At 40.3% G+C, this 14,486-nt stretch overlaps 1 protein-coding gene across 8 annotated transcripts in view; it reads right to left on the bottom strand.

The window, feature by feature from the left end:
• LOC113025308 (zinc finger MIZ domain-containing protein 2-like) overlaps positions 1-14,486 on the bottom strand; it is a 33,037-nt gene that overhangs the window by 13,595 nt on the left and 4,956 nt on the right. For 3 of the 8 annotated variants that reach the window (XM_026172920.2, XM_026172916.2, XM_026172917.2), the window contains exons 2-7: positions 12,407-12,482; positions 10,448-10,565; positions 9,260-9,462; positions 6,600-6,768; positions 4,906-5,124; positions 4,122-4,334 (exon numbers count right to left, since the gene is read on the bottom strand). In XM_026172920.2, the coding sequence (XP_026028705.2) occupies positions 4,122-4,334; positions 4,906-5,124; positions 6,600-6,768; positions 9,260-9,462; positions 10,448-10,565; positions 12,407-12,450 (966 nt within the window). In that variant the 5' untranslated portion in view covers positions 12,451-12,482. Of the gene's footprint in view, positions 1-4,121; positions 4,335-4,905; positions 5,125-6,599; positions 6,769-9,259; positions 9,463-10,447; positions 10,566-11,357; positions 11,503-12,406; positions 12,483-14,486 lie in introns of those variants that run through there. The other 5 variants (XM_080303452.1, XM_080303453.1, XM_026172923.2 and 2 more) reach the window with 3 other exon arrangements.

Raw genomic sequence — 14,486 nt, 5'->3', positions numbered from 1 at the left:
GTAATATACTTTGAAATACTGGTTCACCAGATTCACGTCAAATCCAAATAAACATCAGACCTTGATGACACTTCAGTGTGAACACTTTTATTTAATGGCACACCCTGGGGTGGCTGTAGCTCAGGTAGCAGAGCAGATCAGCCACTAACCAGAAGGTTGGTGGTTTAATCACAGGCTGCTCCAGTCTGCATGCCAAATATCCTTGGGCAAGATACTAACCCCATGTTGCTCTCCGATGCATCCATCGGAGTGTGAATGTGTATGAATGTTAGATACTTAGCACTTAAGCTTAGACATGCTTGCGTGAATGGGTGTGATTGGGTGAATGAATTAGTTGTACAAAGTGCTTTGAGTGCTCAGACAGAGTAGAAAAGCGCTACATAAGAACCAGTCCATTTACCATTACCATTTACCCTGATGTAATGTCTCAAGCTGTAGAAAAAAGTCTCTTGGAACTATAGCCCAAACCCAACAGGAAGCCAGCCTTTTTAATTTAAAGGGAAATTTTGGCTGCAAATTTTGTATATTTGTTACCAATTTCAGGCAAATGGAGGCAAGTCCCTCCTTCAAGGGATTTCATCTGCTCAACATGATATTTAGTTAGTGCAGTTAAAGACTATGATGATATTAAAGGGCAACACAAGTGGCAACAGGAAAAACGCATAATCGCGTGAATCTGCTTACTCACAGCGCGCAGGAGCTGTAGCTCGGCTTGACCAGGACCCTCCTGGACATGCGCCAGGGTGTCAGGCTTGGATGCTTGTACCTTCAATTTTGTTTAAAATCCACTTTGGTGTTATATAGAGGCAAAACTAGACTCTAAATAGTTCATCTTTATAACTCAATAAACTTCAGTTAGTTATTTTAACAAAAACAGCCAAGTGGTTTCAATTGTCCTCTCATTTCTGTTTTGTAAAAAATAAATAAATTGGTTCAAGTAGACAAAGCACTCGCCCTAGACTGCAAGACCAGACTGACCAACCTGTGACTACAAGACCTATGACTTGATGCCCCACACCTGGACTGAAGGACAATGGAATGTCTTTAGGACTGGAGAAGTGTAGTCACATGGTAACAAAGAGAGGGAAGGTAGTCAGAACTGAGGGGATCGTACTACCAGAAGGCAAAATTGCAAACACTAAAGACAGCTACAAATATCTGGAAATCCCACAGGTAAATGGACACCAAACAGGCTGCTAGGAAAGCTGCAACCACCAACTACACAGATGGTCAGAGAAATCCTGAGGAGATAGCTGAACGGTATGAACAAGATCTGGGCTATCAACATCTACCTGCTGCCCGTGATCAGTTACCCTGTTGGGATAATAAGCTGGCCAAAAGAGGAGATAGAAGCCACTGACATGAAGACGAGAAAGCTCCTGACCATGCATGGAGGGTTTCACCCCAGTCCAGCACCCTGAGACTGTACACTAAGCGGAAGGAAGGAGACCAGGGCATAGTGAGTGTCAGTACCACAGTCCAGGATAAGACAACAGACATCCACGAGTACATCAGGAAGATGGCTATAACCGACCACGTGCTCAGTGAGCAGAAACCCAAGAAAGAGGAGCAAGAGAAACCATACCATGCATTGTATGTACTAGGGCAGTCACAAACAATTATTTTGATAGTGGACTAGTAACAGGACACTGGAGTAAATTCTCTACCATTTCACACTTCTGTTTGACATTTATTCAGCTGTGTAAAAACTATATCTTTAATCTCAGCCAAACCAATTTACTCAGGAACAAATAAAACACGCCAAACAATAACATTTTTAAATTATCTGAGTGACTTATATATCATGTTCAACCTGAGTAGAGTAAAACGGCGGGGGGTTTGAACATGATGTGCCGGGAGTTCGCGTTTCTCGCCGGCTCTAGTGAGCCTTCAACCCTCTAGCTATTGATGGGTCTCCGAAAACGTCGGCGCACTTTTGCAAATATGTGATGTCTTGATAAATCGAGCAGATATTTGACGTTTACACAGCTACATTCTCGCCTGAAAATATGTTAAAAGTTTATTTTGTGACCCAGAAAGAGTAATAAGAGCAATATTAAAACTAAGTAGCTGCCGCCATTGTTGCAAACTGGAATTGGCTGGGCTGCGCTATGAATTCTGAGATAGGTTGGGCCACGAAGGATACACCCGACCCATCCTTCAAATCTGGGGAAATGAAGGACGCATTTTTCGGCCGGATTTGGGGGAGTCTTCGAATTTGGACAGGCTTCACCGCATCGCTGTAACATAATTGGCCTACAAATGCGGGCACAGGAGGATGCAGCCGCTAAATTTGGACAGCTATGAAACCGGACACTGCTTCTAGGTCTGGGTATCGTCACTGATTACTAGAATCGATTCGATTCCGATTCACAACGTCCCGAATCGATTCAATCCACGATTCGATTCAATTCGATTCGGGGAAATTATAATTCAGATCATGCACCAGTACATTTCCATGCTTTTATATCTATAAAAAGAAAGCTGACACTTGCAAGACTTTATCAAAGGTGTAAGCATCACAGATGCCTTTGTGTCAAAGTAGCTGAGGATAAAACACAGAAAAACGATTTTATAAAAACATTCAGCAGTAGATCAAAAACGAAAGAAAACCATTAATCAACATCTGAACATTACCCGATGCTGCTGAGGTGAAGCAGGGCAAAGTTATAGAGGTTTTAAAGACACAGCTAAGCGTTTTGCAATTTTACATAATTTTAAAAAGTTTACATTTGTTCAGAAGCCTATTGAACAACAGAAATGAGGCTTTTTTTTCCGGAAGTAAGTAAAAGGAGACTTGTGCGTAATAAGCAAGCGAATAATGCACAAAAAAGATTTTTAGACGGAAATTGTTCTTGAAGTGTACTATGAGAGAGAGAGAGAGAGAAAGCTGTGCATGAAGTGTGATTTTATCTCGGTGGAAGCAAAACAGCAAAAGTAAGAGGAAATTCATGACGATGTTTATGTGAAGGGTAGTTTGGATCTTTTTTTGCTGCTGGTTCAATCAATATTGTTTGGAGAGAGATAAAACCTACAGCTTCAGAATCTAGCGCAAAAAGGACGTAAACACAAAGCATGGACCCGCCAAAACATTAGAATCAGCGAGCTGTCGGCTTTCAGCCCGACTGTGTCCGTGCCGTCGGGTGAGAAAGGCGACATCTCGCTGATTCTGATGCGTCAGCGGGTCCTTGCTTTGTGTTTACGTCTTTGTGCAGAATCCGTGTACCTGCTCTCATTTATTGTTTTAGCTGTTTGGTGGTTGTTGAAATTTTGTGAGGTTTAACCTGAGATTCTGGCGTTTTGGGCAAAATAAATTTATATTGAAAAAATCGATTCAGGATTTTAATGAATCGATATCACGTTATCCAAGCTAGAATCGATTTTAATTGATAAACTGATAATCAAAACCCACCCCTAACTGCTTCTGCTTCTTCTTCTTCGGGGTTTAACGGCAGCTGGCATCCCTGGACATGCAGTGCTGCCATCTTCTGTTTCGGTCCGTTATTACACTCTTAAATCCTACTACTTATTCCTGCGTCTTTCGGGATCTTACAAAGCTTCAAACGACGCCTCGACTATTAAATTAGTCGTCTGCGATTTTAATAGTCGACGTAATCGTGACTAGTCGACTAATCGTGGCAGCCCTAGTATGTATCACCGGCTAGCTAGCGGATCTAAGAGCAGACCACAGCAACCTCCCCGAGCAGGTTTCAGTAACCATTACAATGGCAGACATCCAAGAAAGGGTCTCCAGTATGAAGCACTGGACAACACCAGGCCCCAACATGATTCAGCCTACTGGCTGAAGAAGCTGACTGCGATCCATGAGCATCTGGCAGTACAAATGAACCACCTGCTAGTTGATGAGAGAGACCCAGACTAACTGAAAACCAGACAGTTCTGATTCCCAAGGACCCCCCCCAGAAGGTACTGGCACCATCTAACTACCAGCCAATAACCAACATTATAGATATAGTTGTGCCAGGTGAAATAGTTTCAGCATCTGCTTTTATTCTGTACATTACAAGTTTTATTTAGGAATTTATAAGATAGTCAAACATCCTTAAAAATTATGTTAATCTCAAACATCCCAAAGCTGCTTGGCTCTGTTTTGTGGTCACCTTATAATACTGAGGAGGATTGGGCTGTCCAGCTCCAGGGGAAAACTGTGCTGGATTGTGTGATCCAGTAGAGTAGTGTCCCACGTGAGGCATCCGGCTGGAGAGGTAAGAGGGTGAGGTGGCGCATCTCTGCTGCGAACCAGAGGGGTATTGCAGAGGCTGGTTAGTGTACCCCGACATCCCACCAGAGCCATACTGTGGTCCAGAAAAACCCTGGAAAAAGACAGAGACGGTAAAGTGGAATTAGAGCTGTTTAATCCATAATTTAATGGGAAAGTATGATATTGCATGAGTTATCAAGTAAGTATCTAATTCTTTCTGCCTTTTGAATAAACCAAAATAGGACAGATGAGAGGTAGTTAGCACTGTTGCCTAACAGAAGGTCCTGATTTTGACTCCACCATCTGACCAGGGCATTTCTTTGTGGAGTTTGCATGTTCTCCTAATGATTTCGTGGGTTCTCTCCGGGTACTTTGGCTTCCTCCCACGGTCCAAAGACAATTAGTGGGGATAGGAAGTGAAATGATGTTTTTAAACTGGTGACTATAAATTGCCCACAGGTGTTAATGTGAGTGCAAATGGTTGTCTCTTTGTTAGCCCTGTGATGGATTGGCGATCAATCCAGGGTGTACCCTGACCCTTGCCCTATGGTAGCTAGAATATGGTAGCTACCCCACCCCACCCCAAGTCCCTGATAAACATATACAGAAAAAAATAGATGGATGGAGGACAATATACTATAATATAGTTTGAGTTTGAGCAAACATTTGGTGGGATCACAGACCTCGGAATGGAAAGGCCGTTTGAGTCCTTGTTGTCCGCCTGGATAGCCTCCTTGATGTGGAATCCTCTGAATATGCGCAGGGTGAGAAGGATACAAGCCTCCGGTGGAAGGTGGAAGTCCAGACCTTGAAGAGATCATCCCGCCAGGGTTCATCCCTGGAGGGCCACGGGGGCCCGCATGAGATAGGAATTGGGTGCTGTAAGAGGATGTTCCGCCCAACTGAAAAGGAAAGGAGAAAAAAACAAAAATGTTATAAAGTTAACTGGATCTTTTCCACAGCATTGGCAGTTCACAGAGTTCAGTCACAGCGAGTCAGGGTCTGCATTTATTAAGCAACTCAGAGCTGTGAAAGTTACTTTTGCCCAGTCGCAGTTTTGGTAGTTGAAATAAATACAACCTGTAACTTAAAATGGGAATCCCATTTAACTTAAGTCTAATCAATATCAATATAGTGCTGTGGATCAAAAGACCCCTACCTGATGTTTTGTTTTGGGTTTTTTTCCCATATTTGTCACACTTTCAGATACAGTACATTTTTCAGATTATCAAACAGTGTTTAATATTAGACAAAGATAACCCAAGTAAATAAAAATAGCATTTTTTTTTTATTTAAAGTGTATTTTTTAAGGAAAATAAGCTCAGTATTGCTCAGCCTATCAAAATTACTCCAAGTGTAATTAAGAAGTCACACAAGTCTCATAAGAACCCAGAACAACATCTAAAAAACTGCAGGCCTCAGTTAGGTATGATGATTCAACAATGACAAAATATTAACAGATTGCAATTTTTGCTCAGAGTTTCAATGTAAAAATCACTGCTGACTAAAAAGAACTGTCAGGTTCATCTCACATTGCCAAAAAAAAAGTACCTTCGTTGTTCCCTGAAATTTGGGGAAAATATTCTGTGGATTGCCAAGACAAAAGCAGAACTTTTCTGAAGACTTACAACCCATTACATTCAGCATGAAACAGTATTTCAGAAAAAGTACATCATACCAACAGTCAAACATGATGGTGGTAGTGTGATTCTCTGTGACTGCTTTACTGCTTCAGGATCTGCACGACTTGCCATAGCTGATGTAATCATGAATTCTGCTCTCTACCAGAAAATCCTGAAGCTCAAACACACTTGAGTCATGCACCAGACGTATCTTAAATACACAAGTCAACATCTGAATGTTTCAAAAACACACCACAGTAGGTGAATTAAAACAATTCTGTAAGGAAGAGTGAGCCAAAATTCCTCCACAGTGATGTTAAAGACTTATTGCCATTTATTGCAAATACTTGATTGACATGTCTGTTTAAGCTAAAAGAGGATGCACATGATCACTGCCTGCTGCTCTCTTTGTGCTTTTGTGTCTTCATTAATAACTTCAGAGGAGATTATAGGCAGAGAGTGGGACATGTAACAGGTCCAACCTTGGATGCTAAAATTATCTGAGTCAAAAATTTGGCAATCAGGATCAACACGAACAAGTTGAAACTAGAGCTGCAACTACCAGAAACATCTGGTAACATCCAACGCAGAGTTCAGATGTTCAACTCACTATCATTTATGGAAAATAAAATCAGCTAATTACATCAAATGATTGCACCTGAACCATGAAAGCTATGTGCAGCTTCTCCCTTTTCTCTTCTTGCATGCCTCCCCTAACACAAAGAGATGCACATATTTTTCTCAGAGACCTTTACCTGGCCATAGCTCAGCTCCTGGTTCTGTTTTTCCTGTATTGCTGCAACAGTCGCTGTAGCAGTGGCAGTTGCTGTGGCAGCGGCGGCAGCAACAGCAGCAGCAGCAGCCTGAGTGAAATCTGAGGGTGGACGAACGCCTAGACCGGCACCTCCACTGTTTCCAGAGTAACTGTGGGGAGAGAAAGGAAAACTGGGAGATGAGTGGGATTAGTAAACTACACATAACTATGTGACGTTTTGTCACTAGCATGAGTCAGAGTCGTGGGTGAGAGCAACCATATTACATTACATGCATGTAATTAAAAAAAGCATTTCAGTCCTAACCACTAGAGTCAAAACAAGATATTTATATTTGATATGGCTCTGATTTGGGAGATCACCCTCTTCCATCCGATATATGAAGAGCCTGAGGCAGAAAAAACTATAGCAGGGAATCAAAACAAAACAGAAATGGAAAGAAAGAAATGTGGTGGGCTGCATAGCTGTTTGCAGTTGTTTAGCAACTGTGGGCAAGAAATATTTACTGAGGTTATGTAAAAGGTTACCAAATGCAGGACCTATCTCTCATGATGACCTTCTGTACCACAGTTAGATCAATTATCATCATTCCAGTGTTAACTGATGTTGGCTTCCAGCCTACTTCTTCAAGTGTTTCTACAGGGAGTGCAGAATTATTAGGCAAATGAGTATTTTGTCCACATCATCCTCTTCATGCATGTTGTCTTACTCCAAGCTGTATAGGCTCGAAAGCCTACTACCAATTAAGCATATTAGGTGATGTGCATCTCTGTAATGAGAAGGGGTGTGGTCTAATGACATCAACACCTTATATCAGGTGTGCATAATTATTAGGCAACTTCCTTTTCTTTGGCAAAATGGGTCAAAAGAAGGACTTGACAGGCTCAGAAAAGTCAAAAATAGTGAGATATCTTGCAGAGGGATGCAGCAGTCTCAAAATTGCAAAGCTTCTGAAGCGTGATCATCGAACAATCAAGCGTTTCATTCAAAATAGTCAACAGGGTCGCAAGAAGCGTGTGGAAAAACCAAGGCGCCAAATAACTGCCCATGAACTGAGAAAAGTCAAGCGTGCAGCTGCCAAGATGCCACTTGCCACCAGTTTGGCCATATTTCAGAGCTGCAACATCACTGGAGTGCCCAAAAGCACAAGGTGTGCAATACTCAGAGACATGGCCAAGGTAAGAAAGGCTGAAAGACGACCACCACTGAACAAGACACACAAGCTGAAACGTCAAGACTGGGCCAAGAAATATCTCAAGACTGGTTTTTCTAAGGTTTTATGGACTGATGAAATGAGAGTGAGTCTTGATGGGCCAGATGGATGGGCCCGTGGCTGGATTGGTAAAGGGCAGAGAGCTCCAGTCCGACTCAGACGCCAGCAAGGTGGAGGTGGAGTACTGGTTTGGGCTGGTATCATCAAAGATGAGCTTGTGGGGCCTTTTCGGGTTGAGGATGGAGTCAAGCTCAACTCCCAGTCCTACTGCCAGTTTCTGGAAGACACCTTCTTCAAGCAGTGGTACAGGAAGAAGTCTGCATCCTTCAAGAAAAACATGATTTTCATGCAGGACAATGCTCCATCACACGCGTCCAAGTACTCCACAGCGTGGCTGGCAAGAAAGGGTATAAAAGAAGAAAAACTAATGACATGGCCACCTTGTTCACCTGATCTGAACCCCATTGAGAACCTGTGGTCCATCATCAAATGTGAGATTTACAAGGAGGGAAAACAGTACACCTCTCTGAACAGTGTCTGGGAGGCTGTGGTTGCTGCTGCACGCAATGTTGATGGTGAACAGATCAAAACACTGACAGAATCCATGGATGGCAGGCTTTTGAGTGTCCTTGCAAAGAAAGGTGGCTATATTGGTCGCTGATTTGTTTTTGTTTTGTTTTTGAATGTCAGAAATGTATATTTGTGAATGTGGAGGTGTTATATTGGTTTCACTGGTAAAAATAAATAATTGAAATGGGTATATATTTGTTTTTTGTTAAGTTGCCTAATAATTATGCACAGTAATAGTCACCTGCACACACAGATATCCCCCTAAAATAGCTAAAACTAAAAACAAACTAAAAACTACTTCCAAAAACATTCAGCTTTGATATTAATGAGTTTTTTGGGTTCATTGAGAACATGGTTGTTGTTCAATAATAAAATTATTCCTCAAAATTACAACTTGCCTAATAATTCTGCACTCCCTGTAAGGTTACTTTGGCAATGATAAAGATGAGTTCAGTTGCTTACGGTGATATTGGTAGTCGGACAGTATAAAACCATCTCTATGGGATGTAGTCAGCAAGCTAGGGGAGTTGTGCCTGTGTAAATAGTCAGTACTAAAATACACATGATTTCTTTGAATGTTCATTTTCCAGGGTGGAATGACTGTACAGCATATATCTTTTAATGACGTTCAAGGTAAAATGTATGCATACATACATTCACTTACATCTTTTTAATAATTGGTGTTGAAGGATCTACAATGTCTTTTAACTTGACATGAAAAAGCATATTAACCTATTAACTGGTGATCATAATTTACTACAACTAGTAGTTTCTCTTTGCCTTTTCTCTGAGCATAAAAAAATGTGGTTTCACAGCACCAACTAGACTGGCCAATAATCAGAACAATAGGATGGCATACCTTCCACTGTAGGCGGAGGCTGGGTTGTAAGCAGTGCTGGGACGTCCATACATGACTGGCTGGCCATAACCTTTCGAGACAGGATCTCCATATGACTGCTGACCTATGAACTGGGAGCCCATCCCAGGACCCATACCAGGGCTACCACCGGGCATCATGTGACTGCCAGAGCTATCGCCAGGGCCCATGGGTGCACCAAACACCTACATAGGAATAGGAGGAATAATTTCACCCCAAACAGTCATATAAACCATAAAGTGACGGGAAGATATGAAGGCAGACAAGGTGGTGGGAGACATTCATTAGACCAAAGTGTGGGCTTCCTAGGTTAACTCTTAACACTCAAACTGAAAGTTAAAGAGAGACAGTTTATTTTAAAATAATTAAGTAATTTTTTTACACATGTACTTCTAAGTAGACTCAAACATGTTTTGGTCTTTGGGACGAAACAGTATTTGTGAAAGTTATAACAGCACTGTAGGTTAGGAATAGGACATTTAACAATGAAATGTGGATGTAACCGTTGAGAGCAGCTCAACTTCAGCCATATCAGTGTCCTGAAAGTAAAAGTCTTTCAGAGAAAAGCAGCTAGCCCATTGATGACTTTATTGTTTTCTAATCTTTACTTTTCTAATAGTAGATTACGGGACATTTATGAAAAAACAAAACAAAAAAACAATCATGATGAAAAATACCGAGCAACACACTGAAACACTGGTGCTCGAGCAGCTCTCATATCGTGCAAGGCAAAATTACTGTTTTTGTCAAGTGATTCTGGTGGCTTTAAGGAGAGTAATACAATTATTTTAGTCCCCTGTTGAACAGGGCTGAAAATCTCATACACAGTGTGCACTTACACCAGATTTTTCCTCTTTTTGGAGGGGCCGACATCCGTTTCGCTGCTGACCCCATCCACTACAATAAGCTTCCAAACAGGGGATTGCCTGACTACCATCTATTTTAGTTAACAAACTGAATATGCACAAGTACCTCTTACAAAATCTAGCCCTTTTAGTAAAGGGAAATATTTCACTTCTAGATTCTCAGTCAGAATAGCAGCCCTTGATTTTATACTCTGAATTAAACCCAGGCTTTGTATATACTTCTGAAATTAGTCTTTTGTACAGTTACAGCCAACAGGAGGAGAACAATGTCCCAGGATACCCAGGATACCAAGTCATGTGTTACCTGATTGTGTGTGTGATTGGTCACACCCCACACAGTGGTTACTACAGAGAGAGATCCTGCGTGCTGATTGGTGCCTGGTTGCCAGGAGACTGGCTCATTTATGAAGGAGCCGCCAATGCTGCAGGAGGATATGAATACAAGTCACTGGGATAGTTGTGGAGGTTCAGCAGAGGCAGAGAGAGCTTTCATCTAGATATCAATAACATTAAATGTCAGAATATCAGACATAACTTTATTATTTCCTAACGAAAATAGATGATGAAAACAGACCTTATTACAGCTCATTTTACTGCTGTAGCACAAGGACGTGAGTAAAAGGTAATCATTGCACCTTTTACTTTGGCGAGCTAATGATGAACCATAACATGGTTTATTTATCTCACAGTTAAGGTTTCTGCTTCCTCCTTGAAAACCATTTACTGGAAAGGACAGCACCGGTCTCAGAGCACAATATTTAAAGGCTTACTGACACTGAAACCTTCAACACCATTATGGATGTTTTAGTTTTAATATTTTTAAATTACTCTTCCATATTTTGGTAAAGACATAGAAGTTTAATCTGGCATTTGTTCACTTAATAATCAGATTCAATATGTTTCTGTAACTTTTTTCCCCATTTTCCCCCTTTTTAACCATTACTGCTTGTTGTTGAGCTGCCTACACATTTCTTCCACTTCTTTCTGTAGTGAAACAGCAGTCATCAAGCTGTATGGCTGCACTCAATTAAGACTGTTTCGGCTTAAGCGAATCCAGATGCATCCAAAAAGACTTAACAGAAAACACTCTGGATTCCCTTTAATAGTTCAAACTGGAGGGAATTCAGTTATCTGCTTCTTTTTTTTCCTTTATTATTTACAGATCCATGCATCCAAGTTTTCTTCCTGGTCGGAGGTGCAGCACATACACTTACTGAGCATGTCTATAGTCAAAAGATTCTCCATCCATTCTCTATCCATCTGCATTGATTTATATTTGCCAGCATGGTTCTGCAATTGGACTTCTCTTCCTTTGATTTTCCATGACTGCATGAGGAAAGGCCTGCAGGGGAACATCAGCTATAGCCAGCACAAAACAGACTGCTTACGAATGACTGCTTAACATGTAATGTTTAGGAACTTTGTTAAATTAATAGTTCATAATAAAAATTATCATAATTTCATATGTGTTATGAATTTGTCTCCATAAAAACAGCAAAATGTGACCATGGAGTGCAGGAGGAGACAGAATGAAGAAGGGTTGATACTGGTCAGAATAGCTAACACACGCAGTGCACACTCCTATCGCTTGACACTACAAGTCGTGCAGCGCTGACTTCACTCTCCCTCTGAACCTGTGTCTCAAAAAAAACATCTTCCCCATCAAGTGAGACGGCACTGATGAAACTGGAGATGACAATGTCCCTTTAAGGCATAAAGCCATAAAAGAAAGATTTTATATTGGGAATTTCACAATAAACCATACTTTCAAAATTCTGAAAAACATAACTATTTCTTTTATTGTACCAGGCGTAGTGTAGGTATCACAGACAACCAATCAGTTATAGACAAATCTGGTGTAAGACCTTTAAAAAGCTTACTGCAGGATTGCTCTCCAAAATCCAAAGAAAACTGATTTAGTCTATTTGAGCCTTGAAATGCTTGGGACGTTTGCTTGAAAATGAAAGTTATTTAAGTTATTCATATTTTAATTTTAGAAGATATGATGTGGAAAGAGTAGTTTTAAGAACACTTCAAACATACATAAAAATAATTTGAAAATTTTAATGAAATAACCAATTTGTATATTTAAATCATATTAAATAAGTGAACAACTAATGGGAAACATTTCATTCCATTATAACTTGTAGTGGCTTGCCTAGTAATGCAAGACTCATTCTTGCTTGGCTTAGCAGGTGAAGGGTCACATGATTCACCTGAGGACACTGAGCTTATGGTCACACTTGTGTGAGTGTGTGGATACCTTTGTGGAGGCAAGGAGGGTTTCATGCACTTGAGGAGGTTCATCGGAGTACCCCCACCATCCTCCAGTGGCAGCCCTGAGACGCACAGAAAAAGACGAATACTCAAATCTCATTTGGTGCCGCAAACAGCAGCAATTTATCATCACTGTAGCCCGTACTCTGTGCACAAAGACAGTGCCGTCCCACTCTGAGCAACTCACTTTAATGTGTGTGTGTGTGTCACTGTGCACATCAAAATGTTAGCCTATCACTGACTGCTCTCTTGGCTCTGATACCTCGTCAAGGAGGGGGAGGGGTGCTGCGAGCTATATTTAGCCTGCTGATATCAAAAGAAATTTAAGAGAACAGAGAGGCACCGTCTTCTCTCAGAACACCAATGTACAATAGTCACTTACCGACACAAACGTTTAAAGCTTAAGCAGAATTTTTTCCTGTTTTATTTTTATTTGAAGACAGAGATCACTATCAATTTGATTATTTCTGAATCCAAAACACAAGTGAAGCTAGTTGATCATTTAGAAAAAATCATAAGGATGAAAAGATGAAATATTTGCCGTTTAAAATATTTCAATTAGACAATTTGATGCTTTTCATTATTAAAAAATAAAAAGCATTATTCAAAACAAAACAAAACATCAAATTTATTATCGCCTGGGTAAATAATTTGCTGTCACCCAAACATCTGAGTATGGTAACACATCTGAACACACCTTATGTGTGAACATAATTTTACAAATAATAAATACATAAATAAATTTACAGTCATTTTAAAGATTAATCTAAAAGAAATTTTAATGAAAAAAAACACGAGTTAACCATTAACTCCATCAGCCAATAGGGCCCATAGTTATAAAAGGGCACCAATACAAAAGGTACTTCTTTTGCTTCCTGTGTTCAAAGGAGTCCAAACCCTTACAAAATGAACTCAAGCCATTAAAAGAATGTGAAGAAACAACCACTTTAACTTTATGTCCAGAACATCTCTGTGTTGTGTTTAAGTGACATCAATTTAAGCCACCCGGACTCTAAGCTCATGTAACTGGGGGACAATAGGGAACAATGTATATTACTCTCCCAGTTGGTTGCTGGAGGTTTATGGTAGTGTGAAGTTGATTAAAAAGGCATATATAGCGCTGTTCTGAGTTCTGATTTCTTTGATCACTAGCAGGTTGCCGTGTCCTTCCTACTATTCGGTGCCATTTCAAAGTTGTAATATTGTAGAAAAATGCTAGTGTTTTGAATATACAGTCAATTGATATTTCAGTTCTCTAAAAGATTTTGTCACTGTCTTTACTTGTGCAAATTTATTTTAAGAGGGCCTTAATAAACAAGTATTATATATATATAAAAAAAAAAAAAAAAAACACGATCCATTTTGAAGCATAGTGTATTTTCAATCCATGTCTTTTAGATTTAAAAGGAGCAGTTCACAGCTGAGTGTGAAGCAATGGGTATAACAATTAGCCCTTCCAAGTCTGAAGCCATGGTCTACTGGTTCAAGGACGAGGTGCTGCCCCAAGTGAAGGAGTTTAAGCATCTCATGGTCTTGCTGACAGACAGGTTGGGACTGTGGCTATAGTGATGCAGTACTGGTCTGCTATGGTAGAAAGAGAGTTCAGCGTAAAAGCAAAGCTACTGATTTACCAGTCAAACTATGGCCCAACCCTCACCTCTTGTCATGAGCTATGGGTAGTGACCCAAAGAGCAAGACTGCGTATCCAAGTGACAGAAATTAGGTTTTTATCAAGGGTGGCTTGCCTCTCCCTTAGCAATAGAGTGAAGAATGTATGACTTTCATCTCCTATAGACATGTCTGTCTGTAAAAGTAAAACTTTGAACTACCGTCTCAAGACCGCTTCAGAAAAACTGCAAGAAAGTGTGGCTCCTTAGAAGAACAATATAAAGAAATAAGACTTCGTGTGATGAAAAGCTAAAAGCCTAAAACAACTCAATTACTTTTATTATGTAGCTAAAGCAAAATTGACATAACAGCTAATTATCATCCATGCAAATATAAATGCAATTTATATTTGCCAATATATTATTATACAAGAAAAAGGTTAAAATTACCTGATATTG

The sequence above is a fragment of the Astatotilapia calliptera genome, chromosome 7 (genome assembly GCF_964374335.1).
Source record: "Astatotilapia calliptera chromosome 7, fAstCal68.1, whole genome shotgun sequence".
NCBI lineage: Eukaryota > Metazoa > Chordata > Actinopteri > Cichliformes > Cichlidae > Astatotilapia > Astatotilapia calliptera.
This window is presented reverse-complemented; position numbering and strand designations above follow the sequence as displayed.